The 24,759-nt window shown below is 51.0% G+C and overlaps 1 protein-coding gene across 1 annotated transcript in view; it reads left to right on the forward strand.

Moving 5' to 3' along the window:
• GRIK3 (glutamate ionotropic receptor kainate type subunit 3) overlaps positions 1-24,759 on the forward strand; it is a 222,287-nt gene that overhangs the window by 111,664 nt on the left and 85,864 nt on the right. Inside the window, exon 2 of the mRNA XM_025419889.3 lies at positions 22,402-22,578. Within this exon, the coding sequence (XP_025275674.3) occupies positions 22,402-22,578 (177 nt within the window). The remainder of the gene's footprint in view (positions 1-22,401; positions 22,579-24,759) is intronic.

The following is a 24,759-nucleotide window of genomic DNA, read 5'->3' on the forward strand; positions in this document are numbered from 1 at the left end:
GACCAGCACCTTGGAGAGCTCCCCTGGCTCCTGAGGTCAGCACCTTGGAGAGCTCCCGGGACCCTGGGTGGGGGTGTGGGGAGCGCACAGCACCAGCCCAGCCCCTGATTTAGTTCAGGTGCAGCGGGCTCTGGGGGTGGGGGGCTTGGCACTCTGGCCACTCCAGGTCCCTGGGTAAAAAAGGGCAGCCCTAGTAGGAATGTGATCACTTGCTTAACTTATGCAAAACCTCACTTTTGTCTGAATTGGGTCATAGCCTCTGGGAACTCCTGAACCCCTGGCATTGATGAGGAAAGTGGCCCTTGACCCTCTCCCCCAGCAGTGCCCTCTCTGCCCCTCACCCTCAGTGCTACTTCTGAAGTGTGCCCCGCACCCATCCTCCCGTCCGTGCGTGACATGACAGGGCTTCACATTTTACTCAGCTGTGTGTGCACATCTGTGCACTCATGCCTAGGAGCTCTGAGTATGTGTGTGTCCGTGTGCACACTTGCTTGTATGTGTGGGTCCTGGATGCAGACACATGCCTGAATGGGGCAGCCAGTGCATGTGTGTGCAAGTGTGTGCATACGTGTATGTGTATGGATACGCATGTGCATGCCACCTGCTGCATAGACACAGGAGGGCCTTTTTGTTCTTGCGTCAAAAATGGGGTTTCCCAAGAGCACTGCAAGGGCCAGGCTATCCAGACACACCTCAAATGGGGCTCACCTCCCCACTAGGTTATCTGCTGAGAGTGAGGACAAGGTGAACATAGGGATTCATCCTAGAAACCTGTGATGTGAGAGAAACCGATCTGGGAGAGAGCACCGAAGACTGTCTCAGTCTCCTCCCCATTTGACAGATAAGGAAACTAAGGCCCCTCCAGGAAGTTGGCTTGTGTGAAGTGTGCAGGGACAGAGCTGGAGCCACATCCCCTGGCCCTGCTTCCTGGGTGGTGCTCTCCATCTCTCCCCCCTGCACACCCCCACCCAGGCCCTCGCCTTCGGAGTGGCCCGCTGCTTCTGACTTGAGGCTCCTCCGAGGCTCCAACACATCGGGGGGCCCAGAGTCCAGATTGCTCAGGTCTCCTGTCTGGCCTATGGAAGCCCTCTTGGGTCTCTCTCCCCCCTCCACCGCCCCTGTGTCAATCAGCGCAGGTCCCTTTAACAGATGGATCAGGCCTCTCCCCCCACACACCCCCTGCCGCTGCTGCTGAAGAGAGAGAACCTTTGCAGACAGCCCCTGTCTGTGTTTCATTACAAAGACGCAGCCATATTCCATTAATTCTTCATTTGCTGTGGGCAAAGCGCTGATACGTACATTTTTACCTGGGGTGGTTTTAATCAGTTAATTTAACCAGAAACATTAATAATGTATTTCTTTGCCACTCGACTGCCCATCTGTTGAACAACTTACCTGTTGGAGAGCAATGTCACCTCCCATGACTCAGAGCCCTCGGCTGCCCGGGAACAAGATGAGATTGTGCATATTTAATGGTTTTGCAGACCAGAGGTGAGGGCTGGGGGTGCTGCTCCCTGCCTGGCATGGGCTCCCGTGCAGCAGCATGGCCTTCCTTTACCCCAGGCTCCAGACAGACACCGTCTCCCTGCCTTTGATCATCGTTTTGTTGGTAGACTCTGGGTTACGGGAGAGGTTGGAGCCCAGCTTACTTTGAGGAGTGTGTGCAGGGAGATGCCAGCAGACAAATCGGAGCTTTGGAGTGCAGCTTCACTGCACCTCCAGAGCCTCCGTTCCCTCGTCTCCCTCTTGGATCTGTTGGGAGGAGTCAGTGGGAAAGTGTGTGTGGAAATCAGGTGCAAGGCCAGGGGTAGGGTGGGTGCTCCCTATAAGAAGGTTTCCTTCTTTGAGGCTCAGTATGCTCAGAGCCCCGTATCATCAGGACCAATCCCAAGGAGGCCAAAAGTCTGAATTAGCTGAGGGGGGGGATTCAGGGGTGATATTCAGAGCAAGTCCCCTCCAGGCTGGGAGGGAAGGAGCAGCGGCCAGTCAAAACTAGGGCCGATGTTAAGCACCTAGTTAGTTACTGGGTCCTGGGAAGTTCAAGGATGGAGTGGGAGCAATTAAGGCAGCAGTGGAACTTTAGGTGCTTGGGGATGTTACTTGACTGGGGAGGTCAAGGGACAGACCCACCACCCAGCCTCCCCCTAAATCATGGCTTGCCTGGGTTCTTCAGTGTCTCCTCCTTTCTCAGAAGCAGAGGCACTTGCGGGGCTCAGTGGTTGAGCAACTGCCTTTGACTCAGAGTGTGATTCTTGGGTCCCAGGTTCGAGTCCCGCATCAGGCTCCCTGCATGGAGCCTGCTTCTCCCTCTGCCTGTGTCTTTGCCTCTTTCTCTGTGTGTCTCATGAATAAATAATTAAATAAAATCTTTAAAAAAAGAAAGAAAGAAAAGAAAAGAAAAAAAAGAAAAGAAACCATGAAGCAGCCAGAGCTCTGGGGACACTATCCCTCTTCCCAACCTGCACCTCTAGGACCAACACCTCGCCAGCTCAGGTCTGTGTCCTGTCTTCCCACAGTCATGGGGTTACCGAGGGTGCTCCCCACAGCTGGAAGCCCAGCGCACACCCACCCCCTGGCCATCCACCTCATGCACCCCCAGCCTGGCGCCATGAACACAGGCCCTGGTGAGCAACAGAGAAGGAAAGCAAGTGCCTCTCTACCCAAGGGCTCTAGAAGGACTCTGACCTCACTCCAAGAGGAGAGGGTGGGTAGATATCAGGGAGAAGTAGAGGAGGGGTGGGTTGGGGGACACACTGGTCCCAGGTGACCAGAGAGATTTGTCCCTGGGGGCCTGGAGGGGCCACAGCAGATGGGCTACCCTCAGGAGCAGCAGGCCCAGGTCTTGAGAACTTTCCTTCTTGCCTCGGTCTGCTTGGATTTCATCAATTCTAAAACACCACTGACTGTAAGATACATAATTTTATGTACTTCCCTAAGAAACAAAAATGTCACCGATTAAACTATGACACAGTGCCTTCTTATCTTCTATGGCAAACCCATCTCCATTTCATGGATGTTAAAATGTGGAGGAGAAAAGTGTGATTGGGAATCAATGAAATACGGTAATGAAAGCAGCACTCGCTGCCGGTTACCGGGGGTTCTCCACACACGGGCTTCTCTGCGGAGGGGACCAGCAGCCCCCGCGCTGCAACCTCACAGACCCTGGGCATCGAGGTCGCATTCCGAGAGGTTAAGCACTGTCACAAGGCCACAGAAGATCCTAATGATTAAGAGCATTTAACTCTGCTTAAGTCCTAGCAGGCCCCCCTCGGGATCTGTGGGAAGGACTCAGAGACCCACGGAGCTCCGCGAGCTTGCCTGAGGTGTGCAGCCTGCAGGTGGCCGGCCCCAGGTTTGACAGACAGCTCCGCCATCCTGTTAGCAGCTGGCAGAGGCGGGGCTCCGACCGTGCTCCTGCTACCTCCAGGGTTGCTCCTGACCGCCAGGCATCACGGCCTCTTTGCAAGAGCAGAGGGTGCCAGAGGGGATGGTTGTGCAGAAACGTCCACGTCCAGGACGCAGCCTCTCTCTGGCCTCCCCCCACCCCATCCCAGAATGGGCATTTGCTTCCCGCCCCCTTGCTGCTGGCCACCTCTCTGGCCTCCTCTGGAATCCTCCCAGCCAGCGGAGCGAGTGGGGGCAGCAGGAGGGCGGAGTCGAGGCAGAAACGAGGAGCGCGAGAGCTGCTGTCGAAAACTCATAAATTGGTCCCAGAGAGAAATGGAGCCTCTTTTTTGCCCATCAGCTCCCTTTCCCAACCATTACCAGGCAAGCAGCATGAGGGCCTTGGTTGAAGCAAAACTCAGGCGTGGGTGTGGGGAATGGCTCTGGGGCAGCTGGGCTCCCTTTTAGGGGGGCACAGAGACTCCAAGGGCCAGCCTGGGCTCAGCCTCCTCGGGGAACTGGCCCGGAGCTGGGGATACTTGACCCCAGGTAACCTCAGGTAGATGGGAGGGCCCAGAGCCACCTGCCACAGGGAGAAGGGACAGATGCTAGATGGACAGCCCCAGAATGTGTCCGGAAGGCAGGTGGCAGCTCCCGAGGATGCAGCATGCATGGAAGGAAGGTGGCTGGCCCAGAGGTTGCAAATTCGGGAGCCAGGCTCGTCCCGAGGCTTGGGCAGAGGGCAGCAGGGAGGGAGAATCAGAGGCCGCAAGGTGTGTCCGCTGTGCACCAGGCACCGGGCCAAGGGCACACCACCTGCTCTAACCTGCCCCGTGGCCCTGGGACGCACAAGTCCCATTTCACAGGTGTGAAAACTGACAGGCAGAGGAGGGGAGCTGGTTAGTGGCCGAGCTGGGATGGGAGCTGCACCTGACCTACCGACTCCAGACCGCTGTGGTCTTGTCCTTCTAGGGACACTGAGGCAATCAAAAAAGTGAGGCCGCAGGGCAAGATGAGTGCCCAGAGCTAGGGTACGCATTGGCACAGATGAGCTTCAGGGGCGAGCGTGCTATAGCTCCTTGATCCCCTCCCGGTGCTGTTCGGCCACGGTTCTGGGCTGAGCAGGGCTGAGCAGGGTGCTGTGCGGGGTGGGGCGGGTGCCGGGGACACAGGCCTTGCCTCTGAGAACTGGGAGCCAAGCAGCATCCACTGCGCCCCCCTGTGCTGCAGCCTGCATGCTCCTGCAGGTGGCCAGGGTGGAGCCGGCTGTCCGGCGAGAGGGGGCGTTTGGTCCCTTCCCTGGCACCCCCGTGTCTCCCTCCTGAGGCTGAGGATGCTCACCCACAGCACGCAGGACCTGGGAGGCCCTGGGCACTGTGTTTTCCTCCAGGACTCTCCGGTCCTCCTCTGTGGGGCTCCCTGGCAGGCGGGCACGTGCTGGGAGATGCTGGGGGAACCCATCATCGCAGCGTGTCCGCTGTGAGCCGGGCACAGCAGTGCTGCAGAGACAGCAAGCAGCCTTTTCTCCAGGCAGCGTGGCTTTCGGAGGCGGGGACTGAGCAAAACAAATGTCGGGGAGGAGACAGGGGCCTGTGTGGGGCCAAGCCGGGTCCTGCCCGCCTGTCGAAGTCACCAGGCCCTTCCAGGCTCTGCTCCCCCAGTTCCTCTGCCCGGTCCATCTGTTTCTACTCCCTCTTCAAGGCCCAGCTTAAACATCACCTCCTCCAAGAGCCCTCCTGGGATTTCTCCTGGTCTTTTGCACTCCTAATGCACTCCGTGTTTACCGCAACCGAGCAGTCATCACCCTTCTTGTTATTTATTCATTTATCTGATCCTTTCTCCCTTTAGTCTGTGAGCAGCCCAGGGAGCTGGCGGACTTAGCCATTCTCCTGCTGCCCCCGCACCAAGAAGGGAGAAGTGAGCTTCCCTGGGAGAGCCAGAAAACCCAGCCCCCCATGGGCACCCCGCTTATTCCTTTCCTGGCTCTTATCACAAAGTTGGTAGCTCCAAGGGAGGGAGCCTGTTTGCTTAGATCAACCCTGCACCTCCAGCACCTGGAGTGGCCCTTTACAATGTAGTAGGTACGTGGTGCCTGCAAGGGCGTGGGCTTCCTGCCCGCTGCTCTGTATCCGGGGCCCACACTGGGCTCGGGACAGCACATCCCCCGAAGGCCCTACAGTCTAGCTGGGGCCCAACACGGAAGCAGTGACAGGTGAGCACAAACCAAAGGTGGGACCAGTCAGTGTGATGTGTGGGGAGGATGTACCTGGCCTCACCTGGGTTTCAGGTGTCAACGGCAGGGAGGTCACACTCCCTCTGACCCTTCCGTTCCTCCTTAGTAATGTAGGGAGAATCTAATATTTAGGGATGCTGATTACACATGATGCTCGGGAAGCCTTTGGCCCAGTATGTGGTGCACGAGAACCAACCAAGTACTTTGTCCCCATTAATAAGCATAATGTCATGAGCAAAGGCATAGAGATGCAGCAGTTCTTGGGGGCACGGCCCAGAAACTGGCTGCTGTGGCTAAACCACGCGTTGCAGAGAGACGATTAGCGGGAGATGAGGTGCAAAGATAGATGGGGCCAGACTTACGAAGACATTGAAAATCGAAACAAAAACTGGGACCCTGAGCCTCTGGGGAGGAGAGAGCCATGGAGGGCGTGAGGCAGAGCACTGGTGCCATTGGGTTTGGGCTTTTGTGGTCCACTGGGCAGGTGCAAGGAGGGTGTGCTGGGAAGACAGAGGGTGAGGGGAGGGAGGGCCTGAGGAGGCAGATGCCCTGGTGCGGGATGTGAACTGGAAGGTGGCATCACAGGTGGCAGTGACAGGCCCCAGTCATTTGGGGGCCAGAGGGTGGGGAGGGATTTGGGATGGGAGGCGAAGACACTGAGGTTTCCAGCCGGGGCCCCTGAAGGGCACCGATGCCCTTCCCCGAGATGGGAAGCCCAGGGAAAGGAGCAGGTTCGCAGAGAAAATGCTGTGTTAGATTTGGGCAGCGTTGGGTGAGGGCATTCGTGGAGGACTTGAAGGCAGATCACAGGACAGAGAGCCTTTACCCCGACAGAAGCCTGTTCCCCATCCACAGCCCGGAGGCCACCAGCCTCTCATCAAATGTGACATGTGTTCGGGGTCGCCGTGGAAGGATGGGTGTCCTAGGTGAGGACGACAGACAGCCCACCCAAGCACGACCAGGGCCCGTGCTGGAAGAGGGGCATTGACTTGACTGGTCTTCTTGGAAAACAGGAGTCCACCCTTTTATTCTCACGGCCTAATTCCCTCTGCTTGGAAATACTTGAAGTGTGTTGTTGTTGCTGTTCATTATGACCTTTTAAGGCAATGAGAGAATTAGTTGGAAATGACTGAATCCACAGCGTCGAATGAGAACCACACACCATTTCCTCAATATTTAAACATCAGTCTAGCGACACTAAAGCCACAGATTGAAGCACTCTGTGGGCGCTGGTGTTAACCTTTCTCAGATGAGGCGCAGGGAGGAGATTCCAGCTCGGCTCCGACATAGATGCTCTCTATTCTATCACCTGTGTGCTCTTTGCAGTCTCAGGCTCCTGACTCAAACCAGAGCAGGAGTTCTAGATCTGCAGAAGCTGTTTGATTTTGGACAAGGTGCTGACTTCTCTGAGCTTTCATTTCCTCCAAAAAAAAAAAAAAAAAAAAAAAGGAGAGAGAGAGAATAATAGGCAAATCCCCTTCATAGGGTGGTTCTGAGGATTAAGTGAGCTAATGAGTGGAGAAGGCAGGGAACGCAGTTCTCAGGGGCCCTGACGAGGAGTCTCCCCTCCTGAACCACTTTCGGTCGCCCAGCTGATCCACACCAGATGGTTGTGCAGAAAGTTCTGTCTCTGCCTCTGTTCAAAGTGCAGGGTTTAGTGGGTGGCGTCTTTAAGCCGTTATTTTTCGAATTCCAGCTACTTTCCCCACGACCCGCTGACAGTCCATGCAGATTTTAAGACTGCAGCTTTGCTCCGCTTCTTGAATGTGCCCCTGCCATCCGTCCATCCGTCCATCCATCCATCCATCCCTCCATCCTGCCTGTCACAAACTGCCTTGGGCTTTCTCAGTGGCTGTGACCTCTGATTCTGCGTCTTCCAGGCTTTTGGCAAGAAGTGCTTGGCTTTCTGATCCGGATGCTCCTATAATCTCCTCCCCCCTCCCCCGCCCCCACTGCCCCCAACACTGCCACTTAAAGGCCCCGAATTACATTATGATTTTTTGTGGCGTCCCCTTCTGCCGCTCTAGTCAGCGGCCCTGGTTGAAAGCCACTGTCCCCGGGTTACGTCTCCGGAGTCAGACACTTGGTGCTTGTTTATACTTGTCTTTCACACGCATTTGGTTACAGTTGAGAAATAGCTGCTGGGTGCTTGCTCTGTGGTAGGCACTGTTTCAGGCACTGGGGAGACAGTGAGAAACGAGCTCAGTACGCTGGAAGGGCTGATGCTCTAGCGGTGGCAGCCCGTCAACCAGATGGCAAATTCTGGAGACCGTTTGGACTTGGGTTAAGAGCTCTGGGGTGGGGGGGGGAGAATTAAAAAAAAAGAGCTTTGGGGAAATAAGCAAGGTAGATGTCTGTATACCAGGTGCCTGGCACATGGGAGGTGCTCCCTGGTGTTGAAGGAAAGGAAGGGCAGAGGAGATAAATGTCTCTATCAGCCGAGTGGGGAGGGAGCAAGGTCACTTGGAATTCCTTTGTATGAGCCTGGAGTTTCTTTGTGCTGAGCCCAGGGCTGGTGAAGACGCAGGCAGCCTCATTTGCTAATGATCATAATTAAGCCAGAAATCTCTTATTTCAACCCCTTGGGGAGAGAGAGCAAAGCATTGGGCTGATGAATTGGCTCCCCGCGCTTCCCTCCCTGCTGTGTCCCCACCCCAGGTGAGATGTGTGCCCACACCTGCCCAGGTGCGCTCACACGCAAAGACACAGGCTGATGGGGCCTGGTGGAGTAATCACACCTCCTAGAAGCTCTGTGAAAAACAACCAATCACGAGTGTCCCAGAATCAGTCTGGAAAAATAAATAAATAAAATGTGCACATGAGGCCCTCCCCACCCGGTGTTAAGTAGATGGGGCACCTTCACTGTCATACTTTCTCCATTCTCTCTGTGTGTCCGTAATGCTCAAGGCTGGGGACCAGGTGTGTGGGGCAGACTTAGATGTGAAGGTTCTGGCTCGGGACCTCAAATAGCTCACACCTCAGAAGGGGGTGGAAAAAAAAGACCACTTTTGCCCAAAGCACTGTAACGCAACGATTCCCAAAGCGCGTTTTCAGTGAGATGCTCTGTCAGAAAAGGTTTCCACGGCTGTCAAGTAAGTTTGGGAAATGTTGCTTACGCTACCCCCATCTCAGAGGCTGCACATGAGCAGAATAAATGCCCAGAGAAGTCCTGCAGAAAAGGAATCTGCTCGACCTCATTTAATTTCTAGTCTCCCAAACATGCGGGAGACCTTTAGTCTCCCTGCACACCGACTGCGGTTTCCTGATGCCACCACAATAGCAGGGATGCAATTTGCCCTCCAAGCGAGCCGGAAGTGCCCATCCTCCACCCAAAGCAGCAGAGTAGCTGGAGTCAGAACCCGGGCAGGGGTAGAGAACACAAAAGAAAGCCCAGGCTGTCACACAGTCCAGGCACCCTGTGACTGTAGCCTGCCCCCCACCGCCACACCACCGAGTGAGCATGAGCTGGAAGCCAGCGGAGGGACTGGGGAGACAGCAGGGCAAAGCTGCACCATCTAGTTCCGGAAGGCCAGCGAAACACCACTAGGCCAGAGCACAGGGGAGGTCAGGGTCTGTGCACAAGAAGGGATTGCTTTGGGAGCATTTGTGTTGGGTTTTGTGTGGGTGCAGGTGGGGGGCCTACAGGGGAGGTGGGCTGAGGGCAGACAGCTTCAGTGGATCCGGGCAGTGGAGAAGTGTGCTGGTATTTCCAGCATCTTGGGTCCTACCTGTGAGAGCTCCTACATGGGAGAGGTGTGCCTACGAGGCCCACCCGGGAGAGCTCACCCCTCAGTCTGGGGCCTCGTGCATTGGCATGTGTGTCCGTGTGTTTGCGTGTGTGTGTGTGTGTGCATGTATGTGTGTGCATGTATGCATGTGCATGCGTGTGGCGGCTAATGAAAACAGCATGTGTTCCTGCTCCGCCAGGCCCCTGTCACTCCAGCGGTGCTGTCAGAGAAGAAACAAAACAGAGAAGTGGAAGTTGATTCTATAATTAGTGCAGTTTCTTCACTGTTCATTCAGGATCTCCAGAGATCAATTAGCTTGCTTTTAAGCTAAAAGGCATCTGAATAAGTATTTAACCTGCATAGCAATTGATATTTAAAACAGATGAGGATGGGAGTAATAATGCAGAACGGGCTGCTCCTTCTCTTCCACTAATTTCCTGGCTTCTGCGCCTCCTGCCCCTCACCTCTGCTCACTCCGCATTTGAGCGGCCTTCAGTGGGGCCTCCTGGCATTCTCAGGGCAGGGCTGTGGGTGGGCGGGAGGGTGGGGAGCTGGCACTGAGGGGCTGCGGAGGCAGGGCTGTCGTTCACATGTTGGCACCACCATGGAGCAGGTGGCCCCGGGGTGGGGAGATGAGCCCCAGTTAGGGCTGGCTCACCCTCAGCCAGGGAGGGTCAGCTCCTCTCTCTGCCGCCACCCAGTTCCGCCAAGCACACGGCACCTAGCCATCCACGCAGGGGATGGGGGTGGAGGGTTGGGGGGTGGCTAGAAGGGTGCTTCTGAGAACACCTCGGCTGAAGCTTCCTCATCTAGGAAGAGCCAATGTTGCCAGGCTGGGGTGGGAGCAGCTTGGAAACTGCGAGACCCTGTGTCCTCCTGACTGAGCATCTTTTGACAGGTGGTCTGAAGGATGTTTGTGTGTTTTTTGCTTTGTCACTAAAGTATTAACATCCTGAACTCGAATTAGGTTTTTAAAACAAGCTCTGTGTGTGTGTGTGTGTGTGTGTGTGTGTGTGTGATGTGCATTGGCAAATGCATTTATTTAACAAGTGGGTCTTGACATCTTCTCTGTGCTAGTGTGTTGGGCATTGGGGGAGGGAAAGAGATGGGGCCAGGATGGCTAAGGTGTGTCCCCATCTTCCAGAGGACCACAGCCTAATGGCTTTTTGGGGAGGGGGGGTCATGCAATGCATCAGAATGTATGGGGGCCTCCAGAGGATGAATTCAGAGCTCAGCGGAGATGTCTGAGGAGGGGACCCCAAAAGCAGACACAACAAGGGTTCTGGTGTGAGCAGTTTTATCGGGGAGGTGATCCCAGGGAGGTGGTGATGGACAGGGAAGCAAGTCAGGGAGGGAGGAAAGGCAGTGGAAGCGTGTCAGCCGGTGGGCTACGGTGTGGACGCCTGGGGCTCAGCCCCACTGGGGCCCTTTGAGAAACTAAATCGTATCAGAATTGTGCGTCTAAGGGGCAAGGAAACGAGTTCACCCATCTGCTCCCTGCCTCCTGGGCAGAGGGTCTGCAGAGTTCCTAACCCCCTGGCTCTGTGGCTGGGACTGGTCATACCTGCACCACTGCCAGAGAATGTTCCCCGTGCAGAAAGCCCGGACCACGCAGAGGAAGTGCCTACGGGTGGCCCCTGGGGGGGGACTAGGGCACAAGGACACAGGCTCGGAAGAGAAGCGCGGGAGCCAGCTTAGGAGGGAAGGAAGGGACGAAGAAGGAAAGGTGATCCAGGCGGAGGGAGAACACGCTTGGGGACAGGCGCCAGCGGGCACCGCGTGGTGGGCCAGGACATGCGTGTAGAGCAGCTGAGGCTGGGGGAGGTCGGTGGACCGGGAAGGGTCTCCCGTGCCAGCTTGGGCCTCCCTGGGCGGGCCTGTGTGCATGACCGGGGCGGTGTCGCGGCCCTGCCCCTCCAGGTGGGCCGCCCCGCCAGCGTCTCAGGGACTCTGGGTCTTCATTCCTTCGGCCCCTCCGGCAAGGGCAAGCTGGGCAAGAGCACGCCCCGCCAGCTGCCCCGGGGTGGCAGCCCCATTCCTAGCCCCGGCCCCAGCAGCCTCTCCCAGCCCCGCCCCCCGCAGCCCTTCCAAGCCCCGCCCCCGCAACCCCCTCCCAGCCCCGCCCCCCGCTGCCTTTCCAAGCCCCGCCCCCGACAGCCCCCTTCCCAGCCCCGCCCCCCGCAGCCCCCTCCTAGCTCCGCCCCCAGCAGCCCCTTCCCAGCCCCGCCCCCCGCTGCCCTTCCAAGCCCCGCCCCCGCAGCACCCTCCCAGCCCTGCCCCCGAAAGCTGCACCCTCCCAGCCCCGCCTCCGGCAGCCCCTTCCCAGCCCCGCCCCCCGCAGCACCCTCCCAGCCCCGCCTCCGGCAGCCCCCTCCCAGCCCCGCCCCCCGCAGCCCCCCCTAGCCCCGCCCCCCAACTACCTCTTAGCCCCGCCCCCCGCAGCCCCTTCCAGACCCCGCCCCCAGCTGCCCCCTCCTAGCCCCGCCCCAGCTGCCCCCTCCTAGCCCCGCCCCCGGGGGTCCCCCACTCGCATCTGATGACAGCTCATCGGTCATCAGGGTCCCTGGGCACCGCTGGAGCCTCCAGCCACCCTCCCGACGCAGTCGATCCTGCGGTATTTGACTTGCACGTCCCCGCGTTCTCCAGACAAAGCTCCACATATCACCAGATCAATTAAAACAACTGCCACCAGGCCCCGGAACTCAATCAGGAGCCCCTCCCCTGGGGCCTCTGGCTGGCTCCGCTGCTTCTCTGATGCCCCGTGTCCGGGAAGTGCTCCCCAGCGTCCTGGCCCCTTGGGATAGGAACTTCTTGCTCCTCTCCAGGGCTTACAGGGGGCCTTCGATGATTTTTGCCATTTAGGCCTCAAAATAGCTGTGTGGTAAGTGCTGCTAATAGCCCTGGTTTCCACAGACCAAAGGGAGACACCCAGGAGGGAAGGACCTGCCCACGGTCACACAGCCGGGAAGTGGTGGGGTCCCTGCGGCACCCACTCCCTGACCTACTTGCGTCCTCATCCAGACCCATCCCAGACCCCACATCCCTTCGGCTCCTCCTCACTGACCAGTGCCCCCTCCTGCCTGGATGCCCTCCCCCCCCTGCACCCTCCGCAGCAAGGCGTCTCCCGCCCAGGCCGCCAGCCCAGGCCCAGTCTCCCCACACACCGCTGCTCAGCTGGGGCAGGTCAGATGCCGCCTCCTCCGTGAAGCCCTCCAAGGCACTCTTCTGAGTCTCACCAGCTGTCTGACCGTTCTTGTCACATGGAGAATCTTTAGGCGTGTAGTGTGTTCATTTGTGCCCCTCCTCTCATCTCCTTGCCCACGCTGTGAGCTCCTGAAGGCCTGGGAGGATGCCCAGCCGCAAGCTGACTCAGGCACAGCGGCCAGCACACAGCCCTGTTCCCCGCAGGAGCCAAGAAACTGCTTGGGGAAGGAAGGAAGGGAGGGAGGGAGGGAGGGAGGGAGGGAGGGAGGAATGAATGAGGGGAGGCATACCTACTCCTTGCCCCCTCTCCCTGCCCACGACCTCAGAAAGGCCATCCTCGGGCTTTTCTGCTGGGCACTGCTTGCCTTCCACAAACCACCTATTACGCCCAGCTGGGAAAGCCAGCTAACTTGTCCCCCGACTCCTCCTCCTGCTGCGACAACAGCACACAGAGGCCCAAAACCAAGTTCAGAGGCACCATCGGGGTCCCCCAAGGGCTGGCTAAGGTGCATAGAGAGCAAAGCCCGGTTCTCCCAGCCCACAGGCTGCACAGAGCCGCAGGGGCCCTGGCAGGGAGAAGAGAACCTGATGGGAACAGACAGGGAGGCGGCCCCCGGAAGAGGCTGTTAGCAACAATCTCGCTGATCAGTGTCTCAATTAATCTCCACGACACCTTGGAAACTTCAGAAAAAGAACAAAGTGGACCAGAAAAGAAAGAGCAGACTCAAGCTCCTGGAGGACAAGATAGTGCCTGGGCCTGGTGCTGGGAACGCGTGTGTCTCCTGGGACTCAGCTGCCAGACAGACGGGGGAGGCAAGCGCAGGCCCTGCCGAGTCTCCTAGGCTCACTACGCTCAGGGCTGGGCTGCTTTATGCAGGGGCCAAATTCAGGAGCACAAAGTTGTTCAAAATTTTTTTTAAAAAAAGGAAAATCCCAACGGACTGGAGACCAGCCTTAGACAGTGGTGGGATCATGGGCTCAAGCAAAGGGACTCAGCCTTCCACTGTCATCTGCCCCAAGACCTGAGCCTCTGGGTATCTCTAGGGCCATCTGACCAGAGGGAATAGGTGTTGAAGGTGCCACCGGGGTCCTTGCCCTTAATGTTGTAGGGATGAGGCCTGGCAGGGAAGCTGTGACAGTCCTTCTTCCTGTTTTTTGTGGTCACAGTTCAGCTTGACACAGGTTGCCATGGTAGGCTCACCTGGGAGACAGGAAAATTCTGCCATTTGGGCACATTTCCAGAAGTAGAAAAAGCAGTTTTTAAAATATGGGCACTTTGGGGACACCTGGGTGGCTCCATCGGTTAAGTGTCTGACTGTTGCTCTCAGCTCAGGCCATGATCTCAGGGTCATGAGTGCAGGCCCCACCTTGGGCTCCATGCTGGGTGTGGAGCCTACTTAACAGACAAGTAAACAGCCAAAATGGGCATTTTGCTTAGGGTATACAGAATGTTTCTCAAAATATACAACAGCACATCATCAGAGAAGGAGCAAGAAGGAGGCTGGTTCTGGCTGGCCAGCTGATGCATTCCCTCCTTCGCCCACCCCTGCCCCTGAGTTTCCTTCTGGAGATGAGGGGAGTTTTGAGCTACTGGTTTTTGCGCTGTGCTTGGGGTTGCCCTGGGAGCCACCAGACCCTTCTCGGGAAACCGTGGTATCGAGTCTTTAAGTGCCCAGGTGATGGACACAGGCCAGGGCAGTGGAGTGCAGGGAAATACACTTTTCAGGGAAACAAAAACAAAAACAAAAACAAAAAACCCTAACTTGTAGCATCTGCTTATTTCTGTGGTGTAAATACTCCTATGGCGGCTGATTTCAAGCTGCCAGCGCACATTGAAAACTCCCAAAAATGTCACAATCGGCTCCAATCAGCTGGCTTAGGTTGCAGAAAGGAATCTACTACACTGTGGTCACAACAGCACCCGAACCTCCCCGGGCCTCCATTTTATGTAAAATGGACAATAGTAGTTTCTATCTAGTGGGGTTGTAGAGGTTCTTTGAGTATTAAATGAAGCGTGTGGAAGGCACTCACATCATCCCTGACATATAAGTTGTTTAGTAGTAGCAGCAGCAGCAGCAGCAGCAGCAGCAACAGCAGCAGTAGTAGTAGTAGTAGTTTTACCCCAGTGGGTTTCCACTCAAGATTTTGTTTAAAGAAAATGTTCTAGTTCTGGCTGTGCTCCACCCAGAGAGCACGGGGACCCATCTCTCTCTCTCTTTCTCTCTCTCTCTCTCACACACACACACACACACACATACACACACACACACCCCATCCCAGTTCCTCAGCAACCCTGGTGTCTCTGCTCCATTTTATTAAAGCAGAAAGCAGTGACAATTATTTTCATAATGAACTGGCTCTTCAAATTAATGCCAATTACACTATGCAATCATGATTAAGATTATGCATTAATCAACGGTGCCAACCTACTTATTAGCCTCTTTAAATAACGATCATGAGGAATGTATGGGAAGGGAGAGAATGGAGAGGAGCCAATTGAGTGGGGGAACTGCTTCTATGTGGGGCAGGGTGCTCTCTCCAGAAGCCAAGACCCAAAGCAGCCTTTCTTCCATGGGGTGGAGTGTGGATCAGAACCCTAGCCCATCAGACCCTGAGCTCCTAAAGCTCCCTGATCTGTGCAGGACCCCTACACGAAAGGAGAAAGGAAGAACCAGTAGGAAGAGGGTAGAAGAACCCTTGATGGTCTATCGGTTGATGAGTCTCAGTGCCCCCTTTCCCTTCCTTCAGAAGCATGAAAGGTGAAGTGTGGTTGATACTTGCCCTGGAGCAATGTCATCCGCATCTTAGGTCGGGTCTCCCAGATGCAGAGCCTGAGGCAGGGATTGAGATGCAGGAGGTCGGTAGGAGGGAAGAGACTTCTTTAGGAAAACTGCGTCAGGGGATAAGCAAAGCAGCATAGACATGGGGACAGGTCTAGGCAGAGATGCTGCTTGGGGTGAGATCTGGCCATTGCCTGATGCCACATGGTGGCGGTGCTAGGGGGGCTCTGGAGCATGCGTGCATCACAAAATTAACCCCATCCCGAGGCAAGGGGAACACCCTTTTGGGCCCCAGTGTTCGTGAGTCATCAGTGGCTGCCAACTGCCCCTGGGGGCAAAGTGAGTGGGGTAACCTTCTGGGCAAGGTGGCCCCTTCAACTGAGTGCAGTTCTCTGGAGAGAAGGGCAGCCTAGGAATGGAAGGTTCAAACCCAGGTCTGCTGCTTCCAGATCCCACTCTCTGAGCCTCTGTGTTGTACCCGTATATTTGTTGCCTGGGTGTCCCTAGACATTCAAACCTTTGGGGTCACCTGGCGCTTTACATGTTCAAGTTCCATGATGCCTATCCTTGCCCCAAGCGTGGGAGTGGGGGAGGGACAACCTCTTGCCGGCAGTGTCTCCGAGAATGCTCCAGGGCCTCTTGTCTCTGAGTCTCTGCTTATTCCAACCTGTCTTCTCTCCCATCCCACCTCCTGCACCTCTTGTCTTCTTTCTGCCCCCGTTCGCCCTGTGCTGGGCACTGCCTGCCTCCTGTCGCTTTCCCCAAAGAGCACAAGCTGGTGTCCATTTTCCGTGGCCGACTTTACTAAATGTCAGGTCTCCTGTAAAGAGACAGCACAGGGGCAGGCTCCCTGAAGACTAAACACCCAGCACCCCTGTGCTAACAGGGCCTCTTCCTGCCACTGAGGGTTTCCTACTGGTCTCCTCCACCTTTGACCATGGGTCATATTCTCTTCCTTTTTCTCTTTTTGGGTCCACATCATACCTGCCCCCTTCATCTTAGGCCCCTCTCCCCACCTCCCCATTCAAAATCATCATCCCATCTTTGTACCCCGTGCCAGCAGGTTAGTACTATCACCGTCTTATCTTCTCCACCCAGACCCTACAGGACATTTACCTCTAAGATGAAAACTGCCCTTCCCCTAGAAGAGAGGGTGAACTATGGCCCCCTGGCCAAATCCAGCCAGCCACCTGTTTTTATAGATAAAGTTTTATCAAAACGCCGCTCTACCTGTTTGCATACATATTGTCTGTTGCTTTCATGTTACTGTGGAAATGTTGTTGAGGTGACCATCTGGCCCACAAAGCCAAAAATACTCACCATCTGATCCCTTCCAGAAAAAAAGTGTGTCAGCCCCTGCCCTAGAACGTAGAAGTTTAAAACTCATTTTGGTTTTCTAAATGGCGTTGTTTCTTCTTTTTAAGAATTGCCATGAATTCCGTTCTCTCCCTGTGACGTGCATTTCGTTACATTGTTTTCCTCCTTCCTTGCAAGGGTCAACCCTTGCAAGTTATGCACTCCGTTTTGCAGATGGAGAAACTGAGTCTCAGAGAGATTGAGTGACTTCTCCCAGGGGAAAGAGCCAGGGTTCAGATGGAGGCATAATGGTCACCGGAGTCCGAGTTGGGAACCTTTGCACTTTTGAGTCCCAACAGCTGAGCCCCACACATAGGCTGGTTATTGGCTGCTTAGCGTTGCCTGAGCGTTCCTTGTGGGCAGGAGCCTGCTGCTAACTTCTCTTGGTGCCCTAGGATTCACTGGCAGGTTGGCCTGTGGCAGAGATCCCCTGGCTGGGGTCTCAGTGCCTGCGATGTGTCACCACCCCCACTGAGGTATCAACCTCTCACCTTTCCTCCCCACCTGCCAAGATGGGAGAGACCAGGAAGGGGTGAAGCCCTAGGAAATGGCTCCTTGTCCCCTGACCTGCAATCCTCATTTGGGATGGGGATCTATAATGACCAGACTTCCTCCTGGGCTTCTCTTTTACATTTTAAAGCAATAAAAATAGGGGCACCTGGGTGGCTCAGTCAGTTAAGCTGGGGTCCTTCAGCCCAGGTCATGATCCCGGGGTCCTGGGATTGAGCCCTGCATCAGGCGCCCTCTGCTGAGCAGGGGGCCTGTTTCTCCCTCTGCCCCTCTCCCTCTGCTTGTGTTCTGTCTCTCGCTTCCTCTCTCTCAAATAAATAAATAAAACCTTAAAAAAATAAAATAATAGTAATGCATATTTATTGTAAATAACCTGGAAAAATCAAGATAATACAAGGAGCAAGCTAAAAGTATCCATAAACCCCTTCTATCCATAAACTCGTTGGTCAAATGTTGGTACAAAAATTTCCAGTCTTTTTTTCTATAAATAGAGATAATGTGCTTTTAGTTTGATAAATAGATTTCAAACTGTAATATAATTTTGTTGCTTTGGTGGGGTGGAGAATGAGCATTTTCTATATCATTAAGTATTCCATAAGAGCATTTTTTTTTAAAGCTTTTTTCCTTATTGCCAAAGCTCTTGCTAGTGCAGAGGACTTGAGGAAAAAAAGCACTAAGCAAAGCAATCCATTATCTTTTTACTTTCTAGAAAGAACCTCTGTTAACATTTTGGTGTATGCCCTTCTGGAATGTCCTTTTTGGTTTTAATTGGAATTGCATTAAATTTATAAATTAATTTGAGGAGAACTGACATCTTTACAATATTGAGCCTTCTCTTCCAGGAGAAAGTAATGTCTCTCCATTTATTCAAGCCTCCGTTTATGTCCTCCAGTAAAGTTTTGTAGTTTCCTTGGTATAAGAATTGCACGTTTATTGTAAAGTATTTTATTTTTTATTTTGTCGTTGTTGCCTTTGTGAATAGGGTCTCTCTTTGTCCTTATAATTCCTCAGTGTTTATTGCTGATGTATAGGAAGGCTGTCTGTTTTCCTGTATTTGCATGCTGGCTCCTTGATGAGCTGTCTCGTTTCTACTTGGTTTCCATCTGATTCTCTTGAGTTGTTAAGAAAACAGTAATAAGCGTCTGCAAATAATATTGTGTCTCTTTTCAGATTGCACTACCACGATTTGCTCATTTTGTCTTATTTATACAATGGTCTTAAAGAATATTTTATTACGGAGGATGTCTGTCATAGCCACTTAGGGAGAATGGTATAATGGAGCCCTGGGTACCCACGACCTGGCCCCAGGGAACAGCAACCCATGACCTTTCCTGCCCTATCTGGACGTCCTTCACACGCTCCCCTCCCCTGTGATTTTGAAGGAAATCTTGGATACCATATCATGCCATCCTATTCCTTGACTCCTAATGCCTGCAAGTTATCCTGCCATATGGATGACTTTTAATACCTTGATTAATCTCCTTCTCTGGGACATTAAGTTGTTTCTATTTTTTCAATATTATGTCAAGAATATCCTTCTACATAAATGTGTTTATGTATCTCTAACTTATTCTAAATTTATATCCCTAGAAATGCTAAATCCCTAGCATTAAATTAAAATCCCCAGAATTACTGGATCATATGGTATTTTGATCATCTATTTTCCTTTAAACACATACACACTATCACATGATGGCTTTTCTGATTAGAAATATAACACATGTTCACTGCAGAACTTTTGGAAAATACAGAAAAACACAAAGAAGGAAATTAAAGTCACCCATAATCGTGCCATTCAGAGGGAAGCCCTCTTGACATTTTGGAATGCGTTCTTCTCGTCTTGTTTTATGGGTGTGCCCACCATGTTTATGCACCCCCACGCAGACTCACATGCTTACAACACTACATGTTACAAATTGTAAGCCTTCTGGAAGACTGGGGTGGGGGGCAGATTGATTTGTTCACTTTTTAAAATAGTCACTTCAAAAAAATTTTTTTTCAAAATGATGGAAACAACCCAAATACCCATTAACTTGGTGGTAAATGGATAAATAAGATGCAGTAAAACTGTAGAAAGTAATATTATTTAACAGTAAAAAGGAATGAAGCACTGATCTGCACTACAATGTGAATAAGGCTCAAAAACACACTAAGTGAAGGGAACCAAGTGCAGAAGACCACCTATTGCATGATTCCATCTGTATGAAATGTCCAGAAAAGATAAATCTCTAGAGATGGAAAGTAAATTAGCGGTTGCCTGGGACTGGGGCTGAGAACAGTGATTTGACCGTAAACGGGCTCAAGGGATCTCATTGGGGTGATAGGAATGTTCACAATTGTGATGATGGTCACACAATTCCATGAATTTGCCAAAAATCACTGTACACATAAAACAAGATGCATTTTGTGGAATTTCTTAATGTCAATATTACCTCCACGAAGCTGACTTTTTAAAAGAGTAAAGAAAACCTAAAGCTTCGTTTGGAAAATGAAGACAAGTAAAAAGAACAAAATAAGAAATCTACAACATAGGGCTATTCACTTGTGCTGTTTTGAAGTGCTTCCTATTTTTTGTCAATTGTATAAATTCCTCCTTATATTCCTTCTGTTCTTCCTTTTTAAATTTTTTTTATTTTTAAAAGACTTTATTTATTCACTCAAGAGAGACACACAGAGAGAGAGGCAGAAGGAGAAGCAGGCTCCCTGAAGGGAGCCTGATGCAAGACTCAATCCCCAGGACCCCAGTGGCTCAACCACTGAGCCACCCAGGCATCCCCATTCTGTTCTTTCTCTTCTAATGTGGAATCGCACTGCATCTCCAACATTATAACCTTTGCTTTTCACTTAAAAAATATGTCGTAGGCACTTCCCAAATCATTATACTTTTGCTGTTATATGGGAATTATATAGCTTATTATAATGTATTGACTCTTTCTCTGGTGTTGGACATCTCTAGATCCCCTCCCCATACATGACCAGTGTGTCCACCATTGCTGTTGGAGTCACTTCCTGGAAACTGAAGTAATGAGTCAAGGAGAAGTATTTAGTCAAAGACCTAAGCATTTTTAAGGCTTTTGATATTTTCTGGTGACCACCAGGAAGGCGAGGTATACCAGTTGCCACTTCTACCAACAATTAAGCAAGTGTCTGTTTCCAAATGCCCTCAGCAAAGCTGGGTGTTATAAGTTATTTTATGTTTGGCAATGGGGCGGGCAAGATGTGGTTTCTCACTGTTGGTTGAAATGGAGTTTATGATTTTTAGGGAGAGCACACGTTGCTTCATACATTAATAGCTCCTTTGTAATATTTTTTTCTCTAGTGAAATGCCCATGGTTGCCCTTTGCACATTTTTCTATTGGAGTATTTGTCTTTTTTGTTGACTTTGAAGTGTTTGTTTTTATAAAATAAGAATATCAACTTTTATACTGCCAAATATGTTACAAATATTTTTCCAAGTTTGATGTTTGCCATTTAATTTTCTGGATGGTAGTTTTGATATATTATTATTTGATATATGTTATTTCTATGGAGTTATCAGCATTTCTCCTATGGTTTCTGACTTTATTATAATGCTTGGAAAGGTCTCCTCCTCCTCAATATTGTATAATATTCACCTACATCTTCCTTTTTGGTACTTTGAGGCTTTTCTCTCCTCCTGCCTTCCATTACTTTTCCTATTTAATCTTTAATCTGTTTGGAACTTATTTTGATAGATGGCTTAAGATTGGAATCTAACTTAAATTTCTCCCAAATAATTGAATAATTGTTTCAGTACTATTAATGAATAATTTATATTTTACCTACTGGTTGGAAATAGCCACCTTTGTCATGTCTTAAATACTTATCTCTACTCGATTCTCTTTCTGGGGGCTTTTTATCTCATCCCATTGATCTGTCTGTATTTTCATATGCCATTAGGACATGTTTTTAATTATTTTGGCTTTTATGATACATTTTAAATCTGGCAGTGCAGATCACCTGTCATCTCTTTAGGCTGCTATCTCCTGATTAGTCCTCCAGATGCATTTTAGAGGCATCCTGTCCAGTAAAAGAAAAATCCTTCTGTGATTCTGACTGGGATGGCATTACATTGAAAAATTAATTTGTAATGAACCAACACCTCTATTCTTGAGCCTAACTGTCCTGGAGCATGCCATGCCTCCTCACTTAAGTCTGCTGTTACATCTCTCCCTTTTAGTGTTTTTTGTCATTTTTAATGCTGAAATTGCACACTTGTTTGTTTTTTTTTTTTTGTTACTTGTTATTTAATATTTTTGTTGGTCTCAGAAAGAAGATCTTTTGCCATTAATTTTTCTTACTGGTTGTTACTGATATAAAGAAATGGTATTAATTTGTGCTGACTGGTCATTTAACTAGACTCTCTTACTAGTTCTTAACTAGTTTTTGTGGGGGTGGGGGATTAAGGGTTTGTAGGAAAACATTTATCTTGTTTGCAAGAATTTTTTTTCTTTCTAAGAGGTGTGTCTCTAAATCCTTTTTTCTTTCTTATTTTGTTGGCTAATGGTATGGTTTGAATCTTTACCCTTCCTTTATCTCTTTTTTTTTCCTTCCTTTATCTCTTTAATGAGAATGTCTCCTGTGTTCACCATTAGTGTGATATTGAAAGCGAATTTGATCTAAAGAGGCTTCATGGCAGTAGCTTTTCTGGTGCTAAGCATTCTTAACAGCAGTAGAAAAAAAACAGCAGTAGATATTGGGTTTTATGAAATGCCTTTTTGCATCTTGTGAGTTGATCATATGTTATGTTTTCCTTTGGACTATTGATGCGATGGAATGATATTCATAGATTTCTTTATGTTGAACCACCTTTTCTTTATATTGAATATAACTGTGCTTGGTCATGGTATGTTATCCTTGTAGTATTCTAATAGATTCTACTTGCCAGCACTCTATTGAGAATTTTCATAACAATATTAATAAGTTGGGCATTTTATTTGGCTCTGTTTGGCAGTCTGTGTTGTCAGTCTCTGTTGCTGGCTGAGTGAAATGAACTAGGAGGATCTTGGTATTTCTTATGCTCTAGCATGATTTCTAAGCATGGAATTATCTAGGATAGTATTGAGCATTTTGTGTGAGGGGGAAAATCTTGTCCATAAAACCTTCTGAGCCAAGCATCTTTGTTAGCATGCTCTACCCCCACCCACCCCCTTCCCCAGCTACACATGATTTTACCCATCTCTTACAGGAGGAATCTTTGAGTATGCGGACGGCCCCAACGCCCAGGTCATGAATGCTGAGGAGCATGCCTTTCGATTTTCTGCCAACATCATCAACAGGAACAGGACTCTGCTGCCCAACACAACCTTGACCTATGACATCCAGAGGATTCACTTTCATGACAGCTTCGAGGCCACCAAGAAGGGTGAGTTTGCAGCTTTGACTCTTCCAAGCTTGTGGACAGAGGAGTTGTGTTTGCTGTCCGGGGTCCTGAAAACAGGCCCATGCTCTCGTAGGCTGGATGTTTAGAGCCTGGTCTGCCTGGTTTGGGGACCTGCCACATTTCCAGTTCAGTGTAGGCTGTGTCCTCCCCCAGATTGTCCCTCAGGAATTTCCAAGCCACTGGCATGTGCCGTGAAGGAATGAGGGAACCATGGGAGGAGGTGGAGAATGAGACCCAAGGTGGGGTGGGGGAGTTAGCAATGAGAAGGTCAGCTCTTCTCCCCAGCACCTTTGAACCGGAGCCGGCATTTCCAGACTTGTTTTTCTTTCATTGAAACCCCACCCAGAATATGAGTAATTCAACTATACAACATTTAGTTGCTGTAAAAAGACTTACTAAAAACAATGAGGCTGCTTCTATGGCTAACGTAATTTGACCCCAGAGGGCTGTGGATGACACTTGAAGTTTGATATTAGCCTCCGCATTCAATAGTTTCCATATTTTGTGTTAGCTGCACAGTAACAGGAAAATTATGCCATAAAAATAAGTTTTAGTAAATCCAGTAAAACAGTTTTTCCCACGCCTGAATTCTAAAGAACAAAACAAACGAACGTTGAATTGCATCCTTCTTTATTAGTGACACATTTACAATGAGCTCCAATGACTCCACAGAAATGACTAGAGAACTTTATTCCAGGCTCCTCAGGGAGAAAAAAAAAGCAACTTGTTGATACCTGAATGAGCCAGCAGTTTCCTGTGTGGCATATAGCACATATATTCCTTTGTTATTGTTTTAAAAACATAATTTATACACATGTACATACTTAATTGAAATTAACTTAGAGGCTCAGATAACTCTAGAAATAGCTTCCATATATCCCAAGAGTTCCACAGAACTCCATTTAAAAATCTCAGGCCTAAGGAATCTCATTCCCAGGGAAGATAAGATCATCCTTCCTATAATCTGCCATCATAGTCCCTTGCTATTCTTCTTCAAGGCGCGTGTCACAATTTGTAGTTAATTAATGGTGTGTGTTTGATGTCTTTCCCCTTCTTTCCAACACCACTGAAAGGAAGGCTGTCTCTTATTAACTGATATAACTCTAGCACCTAGAAGACTGATGTATAGTAAGTGCTCAGTGAAATAATTATTGAATGAATCAATGAATGAATGATGTGAGAATGGGGCATGGGAGTCTGAGAATCTTTGCCCAGGACCTCTGCCTGCTGAGCTTAGGGACAGTGTCATTCATGCATCTTGGGTAGACTGAGGCACATTCAAAAGATCCCCTTGGTCTTTCAAAGGGGTTCCTAGTAGTTAATCAAGGCCTCCTGGGCTCCCAGGTATAGACCTACCGAGGTGATTCCTGGGGCTGGTTCTGTTTCCCAAAGCCCCATTGTAGGTAAACACCTTAGCATAGAAAAGCAGCATAGCATGAGCTTGGAGCCAGACTGCCTAGCCTTGCACCTTGTCCATTCTGATCTTGGTTGTGACCTTGAACAAAATACAATTTTTTCGTCTACAAAACGGACACACTTTTGCGAAGTGCCTAGAACAGTGTCTGGCACATACAAGGTACCATATTGGCCTGTGCTCTCAGGACATTGGCTGTCTTGCTTTCTACCCACTGAGCCTTCAGGTTAAGGGCCTCACATCTACAGGCACTTTCTCCACTGCTGGCCTCATCTCACCTGCCCTGCTCCTCCATGCCTTGTGAACCCAAGAACACAGGATCCCTGACATTGAGCACGATGCCCCTGACTTTTTTGATACCACTGTCCTGAGTCCCAGAGCCAGCCTGCAGACACACTAGAGGAACTCCACTCTGATAGCCTCGAAGAGTGGTCCTTTGCCCATCACCCTTCTCCTTGCGCTGGCAACCCTCCTCCCTACCGGTGTCCTCCCAGCTCTCTCTCCACATGCCCTGTGGCCAACCCTGTACAGTCAGATATCCACCTCCCCACTGAGAGTCCCTGCTGGCATCCTCTGCCTGGCCTCGTCCAGCTAGAAAGCAGCTGAACTCAACCAAAAATGCTCAGTGGAAAGGTGAGGACACAGAACAAACGCCTGGAATCAGAACAGAGGTTTATGTGGACACGATGACCCCGAAGGGCTAGGCTGGGTATATTCTGTCCATGTTTTCTAAAAGTTACTAAAATAAT

Source organism: Canis lupus, chromosome 15 (genome assembly GCF_003254725.2).
Source record: "Canis lupus dingo isolate Sandy chromosome 15, ASM325472v2, whole genome shotgun sequence".
Lineage (NCBI taxonomy): Eukaryota > Metazoa > Chordata > Mammalia > Carnivora > Canidae > Canis > Canis lupus.